Source organism: Conger conger, chromosome 19 (genome assembly GCF_963514075.1).
Source record: "Conger conger chromosome 19, fConCon1.1, whole genome shotgun sequence".
Classification (NCBI taxonomy): domain Eukaryota; kingdom Metazoa; phylum Chordata; class Actinopteri; order Anguilliformes; family Congridae; genus Conger; species Conger conger.
This window is the reverse complement of record NC_083778.1, coordinates 3,088,751-3,105,400: the sequence shown is the minus strand read 5'-3', so window position 1 is coordinate 3,105,400 and position 16,650 is coordinate 3,088,751. Positions and strand designations below refer to the sequence as shown.

The 16,650-nt window shown below is 47.3% G+C and overlaps 1 protein-coding gene across 1 annotated transcript in view; it reads right to left on the bottom strand.

Moving 5' to 3' along the window:
- Positions 1 to 16,650, bottom strand: part of LOC133119282 (FERM domain-containing protein 4A-like) — a 68,617-nt gene that overhangs the window by 9,712 nt on the left and 42,255 nt on the right. The window contains exons 8-14 of the mRNA XM_061229810.1: positions 16,527 to 16,610; positions 16,240 to 16,305; positions 13,535 to 13,592; positions 12,118 to 12,204; positions 5,090 to 5,165; positions 1,530 to 1,672; positions 411 to 552 (exon numbers count right to left, since the gene is read on the bottom strand). Of these exons, the coding sequence (XP_061085794.1) occupies positions 411 to 552; positions 1,530 to 1,672; positions 5,090 to 5,165; positions 12,118 to 12,204; positions 13,535 to 13,592; positions 16,240 to 16,305; positions 16,527 to 16,610 (656 nt within the window). The remainder of the gene's footprint in view (positions 1 to 410; positions 553 to 1,529; positions 1,673 to 5,089; positions 5,166 to 12,117; positions 12,205 to 13,534; positions 13,593 to 16,239; positions 16,306 to 16,526; positions 16,611 to 16,650) is intronic.

Genomic DNA, 16,650 nt, shown 5'->3' with positions numbered 1-16,650 from the left:
TTCCAGTGGGAGTTTCCCTCAGAGCACGCTAGCACACACAATGGGGGAAACAGAGCGTGTGCTAACGCAAGCGATGCCACACACACACACACACACACACACGCAGCAAGAGTACTGCCTCACACACACACAGACACACAGACACACACACACACACAGAGTGAGAGCACTGCCTCACACACACACACACACACAGAGTGTTGCCTCACACACACACAGACTGAGAGTGCTGCCTCACACATACACACACACACACACACACACACACAGTACCTATAGTTTCCCGGTTCTGGCAGCAACATATTTTTTATTTTCACACTGCGGTACCCTGACCGTCCCGGTTTCGCCCACCGGACCCAAACCCGAACCCACCGGACCCTGACCCCCACCGGTCCGGAAGCCGAACCCACCTGAGGAGAGCAGGCTCCCGCTGCTCCCGCTGATGATCTGGCCCTTGCTCCCCATGCTGGCCAGCTTGGACGTCTTCAGGGTCCCCGTCTCCGTCAGGTCCAGAGCCATCTCGCTCAGGCTTCGCGCCGCGTGGATTTTCGACTGCGAAGAGAAAAACCCGGAAACGTTTTCCCCCCGTCCCGAAACCGCTGCGCCTTCCGGCCTGGGTGTTACTCAAACCCTCCGGACAAACACCCTCCGGGCAAACCGTACTGTATTCAGCATGTCTCTGCCCTGCCATGTGAACCTGAATAGGTGCACCTTTTTCCACGAGGCTGCCCCTTTAAGAAAATGGCCTGAAGGCCCGTCACGAGTCAGCCATTAGTTGTTACAACTACAAATGTTAACATCAGCACTGACTCTCTACAAACACCAAACACTTCATATTCACTGTTAACATCAGCACTAACTCTCTACAAACACTTAACACTTCATATTCACTGTTAACATCAGCACTAACTCTCTACAAACACTTAACACTTCATATTCACTGTTGACATCAGCACTGACTCTCTACAAACACTTAACACTTCATATTCACTGTTAACATCAGCACTGACTCTCTACAAACACTTAACACTTCATATTCACTGTTAACATCAGCACTAACTCTCTACAAACACTTAACACTTCATATTCACTGTTGACATCAGCACTGACTCTCTACAAACACTTAACACTTCATATTCACTGTTAACATCAGCACTAACTCTCTACAAACACTTAACACTTCATATTCACTGTTGACATCAGCACTGACTCTCTACAAGTGTCGGAGGCTGAGACGAAGGTGCTGATTGGTTGAATCTGTAGGTTCTTTAACCCTTTCAGTCCCAAGACTGCTACATGGCACTCGAGCGTAACAGCCGTAAAAGCGCCGTACACTCGCTCTGTCCACCTCATACCTTTTAAACGAATGGAGCTTGGGACTGAAAGGGTTAAGAAAAGGATCTGAATGTACTTGAGTCAGCCAAAGGCAGCCGTCTGAGTCAGCTAAATAGCTGTGATGTAAGTGGAGGCCGCAGAAGCTTCCAGAAGATTCTGGAAATAAGAAACATTCTCTCCACTTCCACGCCTACCTTGCTCTGCTTTCGGTCCAGGTAGAACTGGTGCTGGCTGATGGCCATGGCCCAGATGGACTTAATCAGGGCCGGGCAGGCGTACCAGGTGTGCACCGCGATGCCACTGTGGCCAAACGTCCTGCGGGTCACCGACGCCCTGCAGTGGGAGGCAAGACACAACAACTTTATATGCACTGACAACAACAGCACTGAATCTACAAACACCTAACACTGTATACACACCATTAACATCAGCACTGACTCTACAAACACCTAACACTGTATACACACCATTAACATCAGCACTGACTCTCTACAAACACCTAACACTGTATGCACACCATTAACACCAGCACTGACTCTACAAACACCTAACACTGTATACACACCATTAACACCAGCACTGACTCTACAAACACCTAACACTGTATAAACACCATTAACATCAGCACTGACTCTCTACAAACACCTAACACTGTATACACACCATTAACATCAGCACTGACTCTACAAACACCTAACACTTCATATGCTCTGACAACAACAGCACTGACTCTACAAACACCTAACACTGTATACACACCATTAACACCAGCACTGACTCTACAAACACATAACACTGTATACACACCATTAATACCAGCACTGACTCTACAAACACCTAACACTGTATACACACCATTAACATCAGCACTGACTCTACAAACACCTAACACTTCATATGCTCTGACAACAACAGCACTGACTCTACAAACACCTAACACTGTATACACACCATTAACATCAGCACTGACTCTACAAACACCTAACACTGTATACACACCATTAACAACAGCACTGACTCTACAAACACCTAACACTTCATATGCTCTGACAACAACAGCACTGACTCTACAAACACCTAACACTGTATAAACACCATTAACATCGGCACTGACTCTCTGCAAACACCTAACACTCCATAGTCACATAGCTCATGACTGTAATAAATGACAGACTGAATAAATTATTGGACTAATTAAAACAATTAAAGGCAGAATGTGGCATTGAATCTGGAAGAGGGAGCGGCTTAGGTTTACAACACTGATGCTCACCACAACATCTGCAAAGAGCTAACACTTTATATGCAAAGTTTACAACAAATGTATACCATATGCACTTTGTTGTACGTCGCTCTGGATAAGAGCGTCTGCCAAATGCCATTAATGTAATGTAATGTAACATTGCTGTATCTTCAAATACCCAGTAGTTACGCTGCTTAACAATACTTTGAGTAGACTACTTACAACTAACATTCACCTTGTTTATATATTTTATAGAGTTGCAGAGAAAGGGTCCTTTAAGCCAACGCCACACACATTTCTACACCACACTGTTTAGTCTCAGACTCATCTGTCTGAGCTGCAAAATGCAGGACCAGCACACAGAGAGAAATCCACAGCGCTTAACTGAGCAGACAGCTTCATGAAAGTAAGATATGACATAAACCCAAGCATTTGCTTAAATAAACAAAACGGGAGAGTGAAAGCGACCAATGTTCTCATCGAGGCTGTTGTTCAAACATACTTATTGTCGGAAAATTGATGGATTTGACTTGATTAACCTCTTTTAAGATGAGGAAATAGAAGGGAAAAAAAGAGAAATTATAAATTGTTATATATATATATATATATGTGTGTGTGTGTGTGTATAGTAGAGGTTTTTGTGTCACCACATTATGACAAACAGTGTGTCTGAAGCCTTACGTTTGCAATATGATGAGAATTTATCCACATAAACATACATTTTAAAGGACTATTTGCTGGTCCAAATAAAAGAATAACACAGAAAATATTGATTACTCATTATGTAGATTAGTTAGAAAAATATATAAAATAAAATAATATTTAATAAAAAATTGTCAGAAGATTTCATGTCTTTGGTGTTAGCCAACAGATAATATCTCTGCATAAATAAGTAGGAAGAATTCTAAACTACTTCCTGTTTGAAGTGATTGTACAAAGAAGCGGGAATTCTTACAGGTTTGACCTACCAAGCACTCTCTCATACCTTTTGTTAAATTTAACAAAAACTCAATAAAAACTTATATGTCTCAATTTATTTTTGTCTATGGTTTTACTCGTTTATAACATGGAGTATAGCTTTTGGATGTAAAATAACATCTTCTTGCTCGTTAGCTAAAATGGCTGCATGTTAGCTTCGAAGAAACTGTACTATTTGTGTGCAGTTGTCTTTGGTGTTTCACTGGCTTTGGCGTGACACTTCTCACACCACTTTGTAACATGAATGATGTGTTGTCCCATCTCGCCCTGCCTGCCTGCTCCGCGTTGCTTGGTTACCGTGGCTAAAGCGATAGCCGTCTCTGCCGGCAAAGTTGGCTGCACACCAACGGTAATCCGCCACATGCAATCCTCGCTCAGATCTTGGCAGGGAGTTCAAGGGGGAGAAATTAAGCTCCACGTGAAGCAGGCATAAAACGTCGAAGAGAACTGGCTTTGGCAAAGCCCCTTCCCCCCCCTCCCCCTTTCGCTTCTGTCCGTCTATTCTGGGGATACTACGGACTCATTCCCGGGATTTCGGGAGAACTGTTTGGGAGAAGGAGAGATCCGCTGTTACACAACGGTCTGGCCGTGAGAGCAGACTGCTGATCAGGCATTTTTAGAGCGTTTGAAGAACAGTAAGAGCTCGATTTAAACACTGCGCTAAAACGCAATACCGTACAGAACATAAGATAACTGTGCAAAGAGGGGAAATGCGCATGAGATTGAAAAAAGGCTGTCTGAAAAAGAAAAGTTTCCTTGAGAAGTGAAAAGTTCTTAGCCCATTGGCAAATCTTGGAATTAGTCACACTGTTTCACCTCATTGGCAATATTTTTTGTCTTATTTAGCAAAAAAAAAGTTACAGAAATAAGATTTAAAGTTTCAATTTAAGATTTACTTATTTATTGAACACAATTGAGATAAAATGTGAAATATGAAATGCTGACATTGGAGAGGACAGGAGGCAGTTTGTTTCTGGAATAACACCTGGCACATGCCTGTCAGAGTTGGTTTGCAGGTTTCCATTGTTTAACACTGTGTGGTCTTATTTTCCACAGATCACACTGAGGGGGGATGTGCTGCTCCAAGACACCACGGCCAAACTCCACGTACAGTGCGATGAACATTTATCCGTCCGTCCAAATTATATAAGAACACATTATGTTACTAATGAGATTTCCATATGAAGAGCCTGTATCATATGGGCCATTAACCCCTTAAGGTGTGAGGTCACAAATACGTGCTTAGAATGTTCTTTATCTGAACATTCTAATGCCGATGTTACAATTACTACTGAAAGGAGTGGAGTTCTAGAACACTGACTTAGAACTTTTAAAAAACATTCTAGAAAACATTCTCTTCAAAGGGTTGAAGACTGAAAACACAAAAGTTGCAAAAACAACAGAAAGTCATTCTAGAAAGAGGAAACAACAAAGTGCATACAGTATAAATGAGCATCAGAGGTAGTCTGCCACATGTATACCTGTATTGTAAGAGCACTTTCTCCATGTAGCAGTGATGTGTGATATAGATTTACCTGCGAGGGTCATGAACTTCCACAGAAAACTTCTTCTCTCTGAAGTACAGGTTCTCCAGCTGTCTCCATTGGAACACCTAGAGGGAGGGAGAGGGACAGAGGGCTTTGATCTGGTCCGTCCCGCTGCCCAACCACGTTACTTCCACAGCCCAACCACGTTACTTCCACAGCCCAACCACGTTACTTCCACAGCTGGACCTTAATCACATCCAGAGACCCCAATCCCTGACCTTCTGCAGGACGTCAGTGCAGGACCCTACACACACACACACACAGACACACACACACACACACACACAGACATACACAGACACATAAACACACACAGAAACACACACACTGAAACAGACACACACACACACACACACACACAGACATACACAGACACACACAGAAACACACACACAGGCAGAGTTGGTTTCTGTCTGGTTAAATTAGCTTCTTCTCGTTCTTCTTACTCTTTTCCGCTTTGAAATAAAAAAAAATTTGTGGAGAAAGTTTCCCACCTGGTAGTCCTCTCTCTCTCTCCCTCTCTCTCTCCCTCTCTCTCTCTCTGGCTCCAGTAAGTGGCTGTAGTTTCCCCTCCGTAGAGCAAAAGGGAATCGACCGCCCCCCTCACTAAACTCCTCTCCCTCTCAGGCCCCTCCCACCTCCCTGTGGGACTGTATTTCCTGCTCACAGAGGGGCGCATTTGCCCCCAGACTTGGCCACCACCTCTCTCTTGCCCCACCGAACCTCCAGCTCTTTGTGTGCTAATATGCCCCCCCCCCCCCTTTTAAGTCTCTTATTTTTTTCTCTAGAGTAGAAAATATGAGCTTGTTTTAAATGTTTGTTTGCTTTTTGTTTTCTCTCTCTTGCTCTCACTCAGTGGTAGCCTCTTATATTTACAATACTCCTTCTACACCGCAAAAAAAATAAGAGTAGAAAATATCAGCTTGTTTTAAGTTACTGTTTGTTTGACAAATGAAATTCTCACCCCAGTGGAAAATCTTTCAATGAGTCAAACTGTCACTCCCCATTTGCAATATTTTTGTGCTATTTAGCAATAGCAATAAAATAAATAAGCTTTAAAGTCTAAATATAAGACTTACATATGATATAAGATTTAAAAGACTTATTTTTTGCAGTGTATAGACACCAATTTAAACAGAACAGTCACTTGTCTCCATATTAAAAATGATATATGAAGTATATTTGCCTCTGATTCTTGCTCGAGTGAGTCCTACTGTGGGGTTAAGGGGGGGGGGCAGTGAAGGGAGCAGGAATTTTAACAGCCTGGGAAAGGATAAGAGCAGTACAGGAAAGAACAGGACCGGTCAAACGATCCCACCGAATGAGGTCCGCACAGCAAACAAACACGATGCGAACACATGGCGCTCTGCGCATGCCACAATGCACACATGGGCAGAACAGGGTGAGTGTGCTGATCGCTGCAGACGAGGAAGACCATGCACACAGAACAGGGTGAGTGTGCTGATCGCTGCAGACGAGGAAGACCATGCACACAGAACAGGGTGAGTGTGCTGATCGCTGCAGACGAGGAAGACCATGCACACAGAACAGGGTGAGCGTGCTGATCGCTGCAGACGAGGAAGACCATGCACACAGAACAGGGTGAGTGTGCTGATCGCTGCAGACGAGGAAGACCATGCAAACAGAACAGGGTGAGCGTGCTGATCGCTGCAGACGAGGAAGACCATGCACACAGAACAGGGTGAGCGTGCTGATCGCTGCAGACGAGGAAGACCATGCACACAGAACAGGGTGAGTGTGCTGATCGCTGCAGACGAGGAAGACCATGCAAACAGAACAGGGTGAGCGTGCTGATCGCTGCAGACGAGGAAGACCATGCACACAGAACAGGGTGAGCGTGCTGATCGCTGGAGATTAAGGGGATCTCCGTCCTTTCAGAGGGGCAGAGTGTATTAGTTTTAAGTCACTTTTTAAGACTTAAGACTCCTTTTTTAAGACTTAAGAGTTTTCCACTTGTTTTCCCCTGTCTCCATCTTTGGCCCCTTAGTCAAATTTTGTACTTGAATCTAGGACTGTTGAATTTGTATTTTGTTTCGGTACTTTAGTTCCTGGCCTTATTACTTACAGACCTGGCCTATCTGCCTTATGTGCATGGCTTTATAACCGATCCTATGTGACTTGTACCGGGCACTGCGCGCCAGCGTCTAATGGTGCGTTCCATTTGTACTGGGAAGTCGGAATTTCCGAGTTCCCAGTTGGACATTTCAACTGGAACGCCCCCTGAGGTGGGATTTCCGACTGGGAAAGTCGGAAGGACCGAGTAACCCCGAGTTAGAAATCCAAGATGGCTGCTCCGTGCGTCAACGGTTAATAAAATCTCTCGTAATGTATTATTTAGCACTTCTGTTTTGTTTTTGTGTAATTAAATAAGTGGTATACGTAGTACTGTCCAACGTCTATCTGTGGACATGTTACTACGGTGTTTGTATGTATAGAATACCGTGTAATGTGGTGTTTTCAACTGGTATTGCTAACAATGGCTACAACGATAGCAACAATAGCACTGGAGGCGTCCATCTTGGTTATCCGAGTTGTTTACTGGAATGCGGTCAACTCGGGTGTGATGTCATTCCCAGCTCCGACTTCCGACTTCCGAGTTAAATGGAACGCGCCATAAGACACGACGTTGACTAATGGTCGCTTGGGGGGCCGTATTCCTCTCACACCTCAGGCATGCAAAGCCAGATGTTTGTCCAGTGAGCAACAGTGTCTCAGGCATAGACGAAAAAAAGGTTCCCACCGGGGTGGTGGTGGGGGGGGGGGGGAACTACACTGTGACACCACACCCTGGGTTCTGCAACATGTGCAACATGTTCTGCAACATGTGCCAATACTTTTCATTCTTCAACCAATTCAACCTAACTGTTCAACCAATTCAACCACACTTTCAGTTTTTCAGGTCCTGTCCAAAACCTATGCCATGTCAGCCTAGACACAGCAGCCAATGAGCTATGGTGAATTAGCCCTGAATTAGGTGTGAGGTCACAAATGTGTGATTAGAATGATCTTAACTGAACATTTCTGAAAATGAATAAACCTAAATACATAAGCCTGATATGAAACCTGAAGTGAAATTAGGTCTGGTGATCGAACATGAACCTCCAATGCCCATCATTAAATAACCGGTCAATACATCACATTTCATTACATTACATTACATTACATTACATTAATGGAATTTGGCTGACGCTCTTATCCAGAGCGACGTACAGTTGATTATACTAAGCATGAGACAATCCTCCCCTGGAGCAATGCAGGGTTAAGGGCCTTGCTCAAGGGCCCAACGGCTGTGCGGATCTTATCGTGGCTACACCAGGGATTGAACTGCTGACCTTGCGTGTCTCAGGCATGTACCTTAACCACTACGCTACAGGCCGCCTGGTCATGCAACAACTACCCAAAAAAACCTCCAGACTGCTGAAAAAGCTGTGGTCTGCCACCGTAACACCGCCCAAAAGATTGAGGTGAAACCGTTCGCTAGCAGGCAAGCTCACCCCTATTCGTTAACATATTCGCGTGCTTTCTTGGCCCTGAGAGGGACGAACGAACATCGTGCTGCTGGAACACCTTCCAGCCCTTCGGGATAAGTCCAACAGTCGTGGCTAAGCGATGCCATGTGTCAAAAACGCAGCGTAGGGACAGATAAAACATGTTTCCTGTGGGATGCTGGTTGCTCATGACTCAGGCTTTAGGGTGTGATATAGCCTCTGGATTGTCCTCCGGAGACATGGCAACTCATTTTAATTTGAGTCTCGGGCCTCCATTTCATGAACCACATATTCGACAATGCTGCAATCTACACACATAAACATTATTTTGGAAGTATATTTTCATTTAAAAAATAATAATAAGAAGAAGAATATAATAATTTGTTATTTAGCTAATGCTTTTATCCAAAGTGACTTAGACTAGACTAAGCAGGAGACAATCTTCCCCTGGGGCAATGCAGGGTTAAGGGCCTTGCTGAAGGGCCCAGCGGCTGTGCGGATCTTATTGTGGCTACACTGGGGCTTGAACCAGTCATGCACCTTATTTGGTAGCACCATGTGTCCTTAACACAGACGTAGTGAGTAGGGCGTAGGCTCCATGTAAATTAAGTAGGTAGAACGGCGTAGGTTCTGTGTAAAGTAATACGTTGATGTTGCTTGATCCACTTGATCAGAGAACAGATATTAATCTGTAACCGCAGCAACCAATGTGGAGTTCTGTGTGCTGCACTTCTTAATTTCCCTGTTGGCTATAAATTGAGAAACACATGCCTTTTCCCTCCAAACTAAGGGGTTTAACAGTAATATCTTCAGCCCAGTTATACTCATAACATTGGCGAAGACAAGGTTTCAAGCAATTCTACAATATATTCAAATCAGTCTGCCAGTGAAACATTATTAATAACACCGTTATTTCTTGTCAATGGCTTGCATAAATATTTTGTTTATACTTACGTTGGGATATTCTGTTGCATGTTGCATGGTGCAAAAGGTTTATTTTAGTAGTGTGTAAGTTACGTAACTTAATAGCGATTTACATTACAGCTAGGCTTCAGTGCTAAAAAAAAAAAAATGCTCACGCTCGACTATTCAGACTAGCTCCCAGCTCGACATAGCTTGACCAGCTCAAGCTATGTTTTGAAACAGCCAGACCAGCTTGGCCATGCTGGTTCACCAGCTCATACCCAGCTAGACCAGCGTTATGATCAGCTTGGCCATGCTGGTTGACCAGCTCATACCCAGCTAGACCAGCGTTATGATCAGCTTGGGGGTTGCGAAGGGAACAGTGTGAAATTATTGTCAGACTATGAGTTTCAAAAACCCTTCCCTGTGAGGGAAAAAACCACACATCTCAGCCTGTCTCAGTACAGTACAGCCCTGCTACTGTAGCAGTAACTCAGTACAGTACAGCCCTGCTACTGTAGCAGTAATAGTAGTAGTCGAAGCAATATTTGTTGAATAATTTGTTTAGATATCTAAGTGTGGGAGTTGCAGCAGTCAGCGAGAGGGATAGCAGAGAGAGAAGAATAGCCAATCAGGGAGAAGGATAGCCAATCAGAGAGAGGAATAGCCAATCAGGGAGAAGGATAGCCAATCAGAGAGAAGAATAGCCAATCAGGGAGAAGCAATCAGAGGGGTGTACCACCCCCAGCAGATGAAAGCCAGAACAGCTGTTTGGCTGAGGAACAGCACTGTTTGGCTGAGGAACAGCACTGTTTGGCTGAGGAACAGATCTGTTTGGCTGAGGAACAGCACTGTTTGGCTGAGGAACAGCACAGTTTGGCTGAGGAACAGCTCTGTTTGGCTGAGGAACAGCACTGTTTGGCTGAGGAACAGTACAGTCTGGCTGAGGAACAGCTCTGTTTGGCTGAGGAACAGCACTGTTTGGCTGAGGAACAGCTCTGTTTGGCTGAGGAACAGCACTGTTTGGCTGAGGAACAGCTCTGTTTGGCTGAGGAACAGCACTGTTTGGCTGAGGAACAGCTCTGTTTGGCTGAGGAACAGCACTGTTTGGCTGAGGAACAGTACAGTTTGGCTGAGGAACAGCTCTGTTTGGCTGAGGAACAGCACTGTTTGGCTGAGGAACAGCTCTGTTTGGCTGAGGAACAGCACTGTTTGGCTGAGGAACAGCTCTGTTTGGCTGAGGAACAGCACTGTTTGGCTGAGGAACAGCTCTGTTTGGCTGAGGAACAGCACAGTTTGGCTGAGGAACAGCACTGTTTGGCTGAGGAACAGCACAGTTTGGCTGAGGAACAGCTCTGCGACCCATTACCGCCACGCACAGCCTCTGACCGTTAATTCAATTACACTCTCCCCAGAGCTGCCCCTCCCACTCGGCCCCAATGCCCAGCCCCCCCCCGACCCCCTGAAAGGTCACGACCCCCTGAAAGGTCACCCGCCGCCAGGGTCCGCAGGCTTTACAGCTCCGCCCCCAATGCCCCGCACGCCGAGCCGCACGGTCACACCACTAAAACTGACTGTCTTAACCAAAGTGTGAAGAGGACCTGAGAGGACAGTACTGAGTCCTAGCGTGACCATACAGATTGGAATCCTTGAAGAATACATCAACATATGAACTTGCATACCACAGATGGCAGCTGGAATACCCCGAATACAACAATACAATATCTAATATCACTCCTGTAGTTCAGCTCAGGGTCTGGGTGAACAGTGGTGTCCAACACTGACCACAAGCTGAGCACACTGCCAGTCAAGGCAGAATTTTGGCTCAGAATTTCCTCTGTCCCAAGGCGGTTAAAAGGATAAAAATATCAGTAATGCAAAGTCCTTGGTGCAGGGTAATGATGAGGCAACACCCACTGTGTGTTGTGCGTGTGAGTCCCTCTCAACAACTGAACGGGCGTGCTAGGCTAAGGATGCTACCAGAACAACTGCAACACAGATTAACACACAGATGCATGCCCACACACACACACACACACACACACACACACTCACATACACACACACACACACACACACACAAAGATGGACACACACACTCACAAATACACACACACACAAAGATGGACACAAACACTCACACACACACACACACACACACACACACACAAAGACGGACACACTCACACACACACACACACACAAAGAAGGATACACACACACACAGACACACACAAAAACAGACAATGCGCCGACACACCATAAAATGGACACAAACATTCAAGAAAAACGTGCGGAGGATGACGTAACATTTCAACACTTTAACCAGCATTCACACTGCGCACTGTGCACTGCACGCTGCACTGTAAAGGCTGATTTATACTTCTGGGTCGAATCTAAGGCCACAGCGTAGCCTACCCATAGCCGCATTCCCTACACCGTCGGCTACGCAGGGGCTACGACGCGTAGTTACATTTCTGCGGAGGTGCGCGTCAGGCCAAGCTGTAGGCTCCACGTAGATTTGACGCAGAAGAATAAATCAGGCTTCAGGGTGAGGAGAAATCGGACACAACCACGAAGGAATGATCGTCGAGAGGTCACCCACCTTCCGAGGCTTCACCTTGTCCTGGTGGTCGTACTGGAAGATGCCTTTGTAGCTCAGCCCCAGCCACCACGGAATGCCCTGCTTGTCCTAGAGTACAGGGAAGGCACCGAAGGATTGTGGGATATGTACTACCACACTCTGAGCTGTGCTGGAGGCCTGGAACTTGAAACTGGGTTTTTCAGTCTGGGGGTGGGTTTCATGGGCTGTTCAGGTCAATTCCCCTTTCAATTGCAGTGTTATTTGGACCTGCTGTAACTGTATAAAATGTAAGAAAATATACAACCACTTTTATTTTCTGGCGGCACTTTCCCACTGAGGTGCTCAACTTTCACTTACTGTTCCTTAGGCTCTAAAATGAGATTTTTCATATTTATGGATAAAAGGCTAGTCATTTGGGACACAATAAGAAGGTGACACGCTATGTGTCAATATGTTTTATTTTACAATATTTTTCTTTATTTCAACTGCTGGGCTCAATTTGACCCCAAAAACCCCCCGTAAAAACGGTCATAAAATCTGAACATAATACGAGGGTTAAGAACAGTGGGTTGGCTTCAGTGGGTCAGTGGGTCAGTGGGTCAATTAAACTTTCAGTTTGACCGCATTCAGGAAATGAACCGAAATTCAATTCATTAACCGAAAATGCCTCCAGGCACAGAATGGGAATTTCCCCCAGTTTTGTGAATCGACTGAACTGAAAGCTAGTTTGACACTCAAAACCCTGCGGCTGTGCCTGTATTGGAAAGCCAAACAAACATGAACATGAAACCCGTTTCAGTCCAGAGATGGTAACAATATCTGAACTCTACAGCCAACAGAATTCTCTGTGGTGCAGTAATTACTTGGCACAGTCATATAAAAAACACACAAGCCTTTGGGATGATTCCACACCACTGAATGTAAGTTGTTTGCCTGAGGTTTTCAGGGGGCAGTGACTTCAGTGCTCAGTGTTTTGCAATGGGTCAATGGCAGGCAAACCTTTATCTAATCTCTGAACAGCTCACCTCTGTTAAGTCCAGTCAGCCCCATGTTACATCTATAGACACAAGCCCATAACTGCCCAACCCTGTTCCTGGAGATCTACTATCCTGTAGGTTTTCACTACAACCCTAACAAAGCACACCTCATTCAAGAGCTAGAGCAGGGCTGCCCAACCCTGTTCCTGGAGATATACCGCCCTGTAGGTTTCACTTCAACCCTAACAAAGCACACCTCATTCAACAGCTAGACTGCAGGGCTGCCCAACCCTGTTCCTGGAGATATACCACCCTGTAGGTTTCACTTCAACCCTAGGTCAATTCTTAGGTCAACAAAATCTCTAGCTGTTGAGTGAGATGCACTTTGTTAGAGTTACATGGTTGTTCATTCAGTTTTCAAGCACAGCACACTCTGCATTTTATTGGTGACCCAGACATACCTTCACAGCGTAGTAATGGACTCCGTATGTAGGGAGGGACTCCACTATGCTCATGTAGCTGTGAAGGAGAGGAAACAAAGACACGCGGCTCTGTGAACGCACTCACAGTTGTGAACGACATACTTCACCCAATGTCCTCAGCACCGCCCACACTTCCACAGCTCCATTCCCTCTTTCAGTCCCACTGCCATTTCACACTCTCCACCTTTTACCTTTTCAACCAATCACAACGACTGCTTCACTCTTGCTTTGAGCCCCTATCCCCCACGCCATGGGGGATTTGGGCGAGGCCGCTTCATATTGGGTTTGGGATTGAAGGGGTTAACGTTAATTGGACAAACCTGCCCGATTGGACGAATGCGAGTAAACCAAATGCATGTGCGTCCAATCAGACGCATGCAAACGTATGAAGGCGGGACATGGAAGGCGGCTCTGGACACTGGAATGTAGGCTGCTTAAGATGGAGGATTCAGCAGGTGTGGGGGGCCAGATTTTGGAGGAGACCGACACCGACATGGAGAGGGAGGGGGTACGGGGGAGGATGACAGACGACTGCTCTTACTGCCTGAGCCATGTCGCCCCACATGCCGCCCCACATGTCGCCCCACATGCCGCCCCACATGTCGCCCCACATGTCGCCCCACATGCCGCCCCACATGTCGCCCCACATGTCGCCCCACATGCCGCCCCACATGTCGCCCCACATGCCGCCCCACATGTCCCCCACATGTCCCCCACATGTCGCCCCACATGCTGCCCCACATGTCGCCCCACATGCCGCCCCACATGTCCCCCACATGTCGCCCCACATGTCGCCCCACATGCCGCCCCACATGTCGCCCCACATGTCGCCCCACATGCCGCCCCACATGTCGCCCCCACATGCCGCCCCACATGTCGCCCCACATGTCGCCCCACATGCCGCCCCACATGTCGCCCCACATGTCGCCCCACATGCCGCCCCACATGTCGCCCCACATGTCGCCCCACATGTCGCCCCACATGCCGCCCCACATGTCGCCCCACATGCCGCCCCACATGTCCCCCACATGCCGCCCCACATGTCGCCCCACATGCCGCCCCACATGTCGCCCCACATGCCGCCCCACATGTCGCCCCACATGTCGCCCCACATGCCGCCCCACATGTCGCCCCACATGTCGCCCCCACATGCCGCCCCACATGTCGCCCCACATGTCGCCCCACATGTCGCCCCACATGCCGCCCCACATGTCGCCCCACATGCCGCCACCACATGTCCCCCACATGTCGCGCCCTCAGGCAAACACTTCTCGTGCACTTTTAAGTTAAGCTTATGAGAGCACGAGCGTGCAAGTGCTCAATTTGAGACACAGCCAGAGAGGCAGAAAGAGAGAGAAGAGAGAGAGAGAGAGAGAGAGAGAGAGAGAGAGAGAAGAGAGAGAGAGAGACCGACAGAGAGAGAGAGAGAGAGAGAGAGAGAGAGAGAGACAGAGAGAGAGAGACAGACAGAGAGAGAGAGACAGAGAGAGAGACAGAGGGAGAGAGAGACAGAGAGGAGAGAGAGAGAGACAGAGAGAGAGAAGAGACAGAGAGAGAGAGAGAGACAGAGGGAGAGAGAGAGACAGAGGAGAGAGAGAGACAGAGGAGAGAGAGAGAGACAGAGAGAGAGAGAGACAGAGAGAGAGAGAGACAGAGAGAGAAGACAGAGAGAGAGAGAGAGACAGAGACAGAGGAGAGAGAGACAGAGAGAGAGAGAGAGAGAGACAGAGGGAGAGAGAGACAGAGAGAGAGAGAGACAGAGGGAGAGAGACAGAGAGAGAGAGAGAGACAGAGACAGAGAGAGAGAGAGAGAGAGAGAGACAGAGGGAGAGAGAGACAGAGAGAGAGAGACAGAGGGAGAGAGAGACAGAGAGAGAGAGAGACAGAGGGAGAGAGAGACAGAGAGAGAGAGACAGAGGGAGAGAGAGACAGAGAGAGAGAGAGGACAGAGGGAGAGAGAGACAGAGAGAGAGAGACAGAGGAGAGAGAGACAGAGAGAGAGAGACAGAGGGAGAGAGAGACAGAGGGAGAGAGAGAGAGACAGAGAGAGAGAGAGACAGAGAGAGAGAGAGACAGAGAGAGAGAGACAGAGAGAGAGAGAGAGACAGAGACAGAGGGAGAGAGAGACAGAGAGAGAGAGAGAGAGAGAGAGATAGAGGAGAGAGAGACAGAGAGAGAGAGACAGAGACAGAGGGAGAGAGAGACAGAGAGAGAGAGACAGAGAGAGAGAGAGAGACAGAGACAGAGAGAGAGAGAGACAGAGAGAGAGAGAGAGAGAGAGAGACAGAGGGAGAGAGAGACAGAGAGAGAGAGAGACAGAGGGAGAGAGAGACAGAGAGAGAGAGAGACAGAGGGAGAGAGAGACAGAGAGAGAGAGACAGAGGGAGAGAGAGACAGAGAGAGAGAGAGACAGAGGGAGATGAGAGACAGAGAGAGAGAGAGACAGAGAGAGAGAGACAGAGAGAGAGAGAGACAGAGGGAGAGAGAGACAGAGAGAGAGAGAGAGACAGAGAGAGAGAGAGAGAGAGAGAGAGAGAGAGACAGAGAGAGAGAGAGACAGAGGGAGAGAGAGACAGAGGGAGAGAGAGAGACAGAGAGAGAGAGAGACAGAGAGAGAGAGACAGAGAGAGAGAGAGAGAGACAGAGAGAGAGAGAGACAGAGGGAGCTCCACCCACAGACTTACTTGACAATAGCCTGGCCTCTGGACTGGCCGCTCAGCTTCTTGTAGTGTTCAATCACACGGTCCTCACTACAACACACATAACAAGCCCTGCTTTAGTCCTACATACCATACCATACATACCAGACACACACACACACACACACACAGAGCAGACACAAGGGTGACCAGAAGTAGCTAGTTTTAGCCTAGCCCTGCTGCCGACACTCAGCAGTAGCCTGTATTAGCCTAGCCCTGCTGCCGACACTCACCAGTAGCCTGTATAGGCTAGCCCTGCTGCAGACACTCACCAGTAGGCCAGAGACGGATGCTCCTTCAGGGCCTGCATGGGCAGCGCTGGGAGCTTCTTCAGGTCGCCTCTCGTCCCTTCATCGCTAGAGAGAAAACGATGGCAGGAGAGAAAGGGGGAAAAAA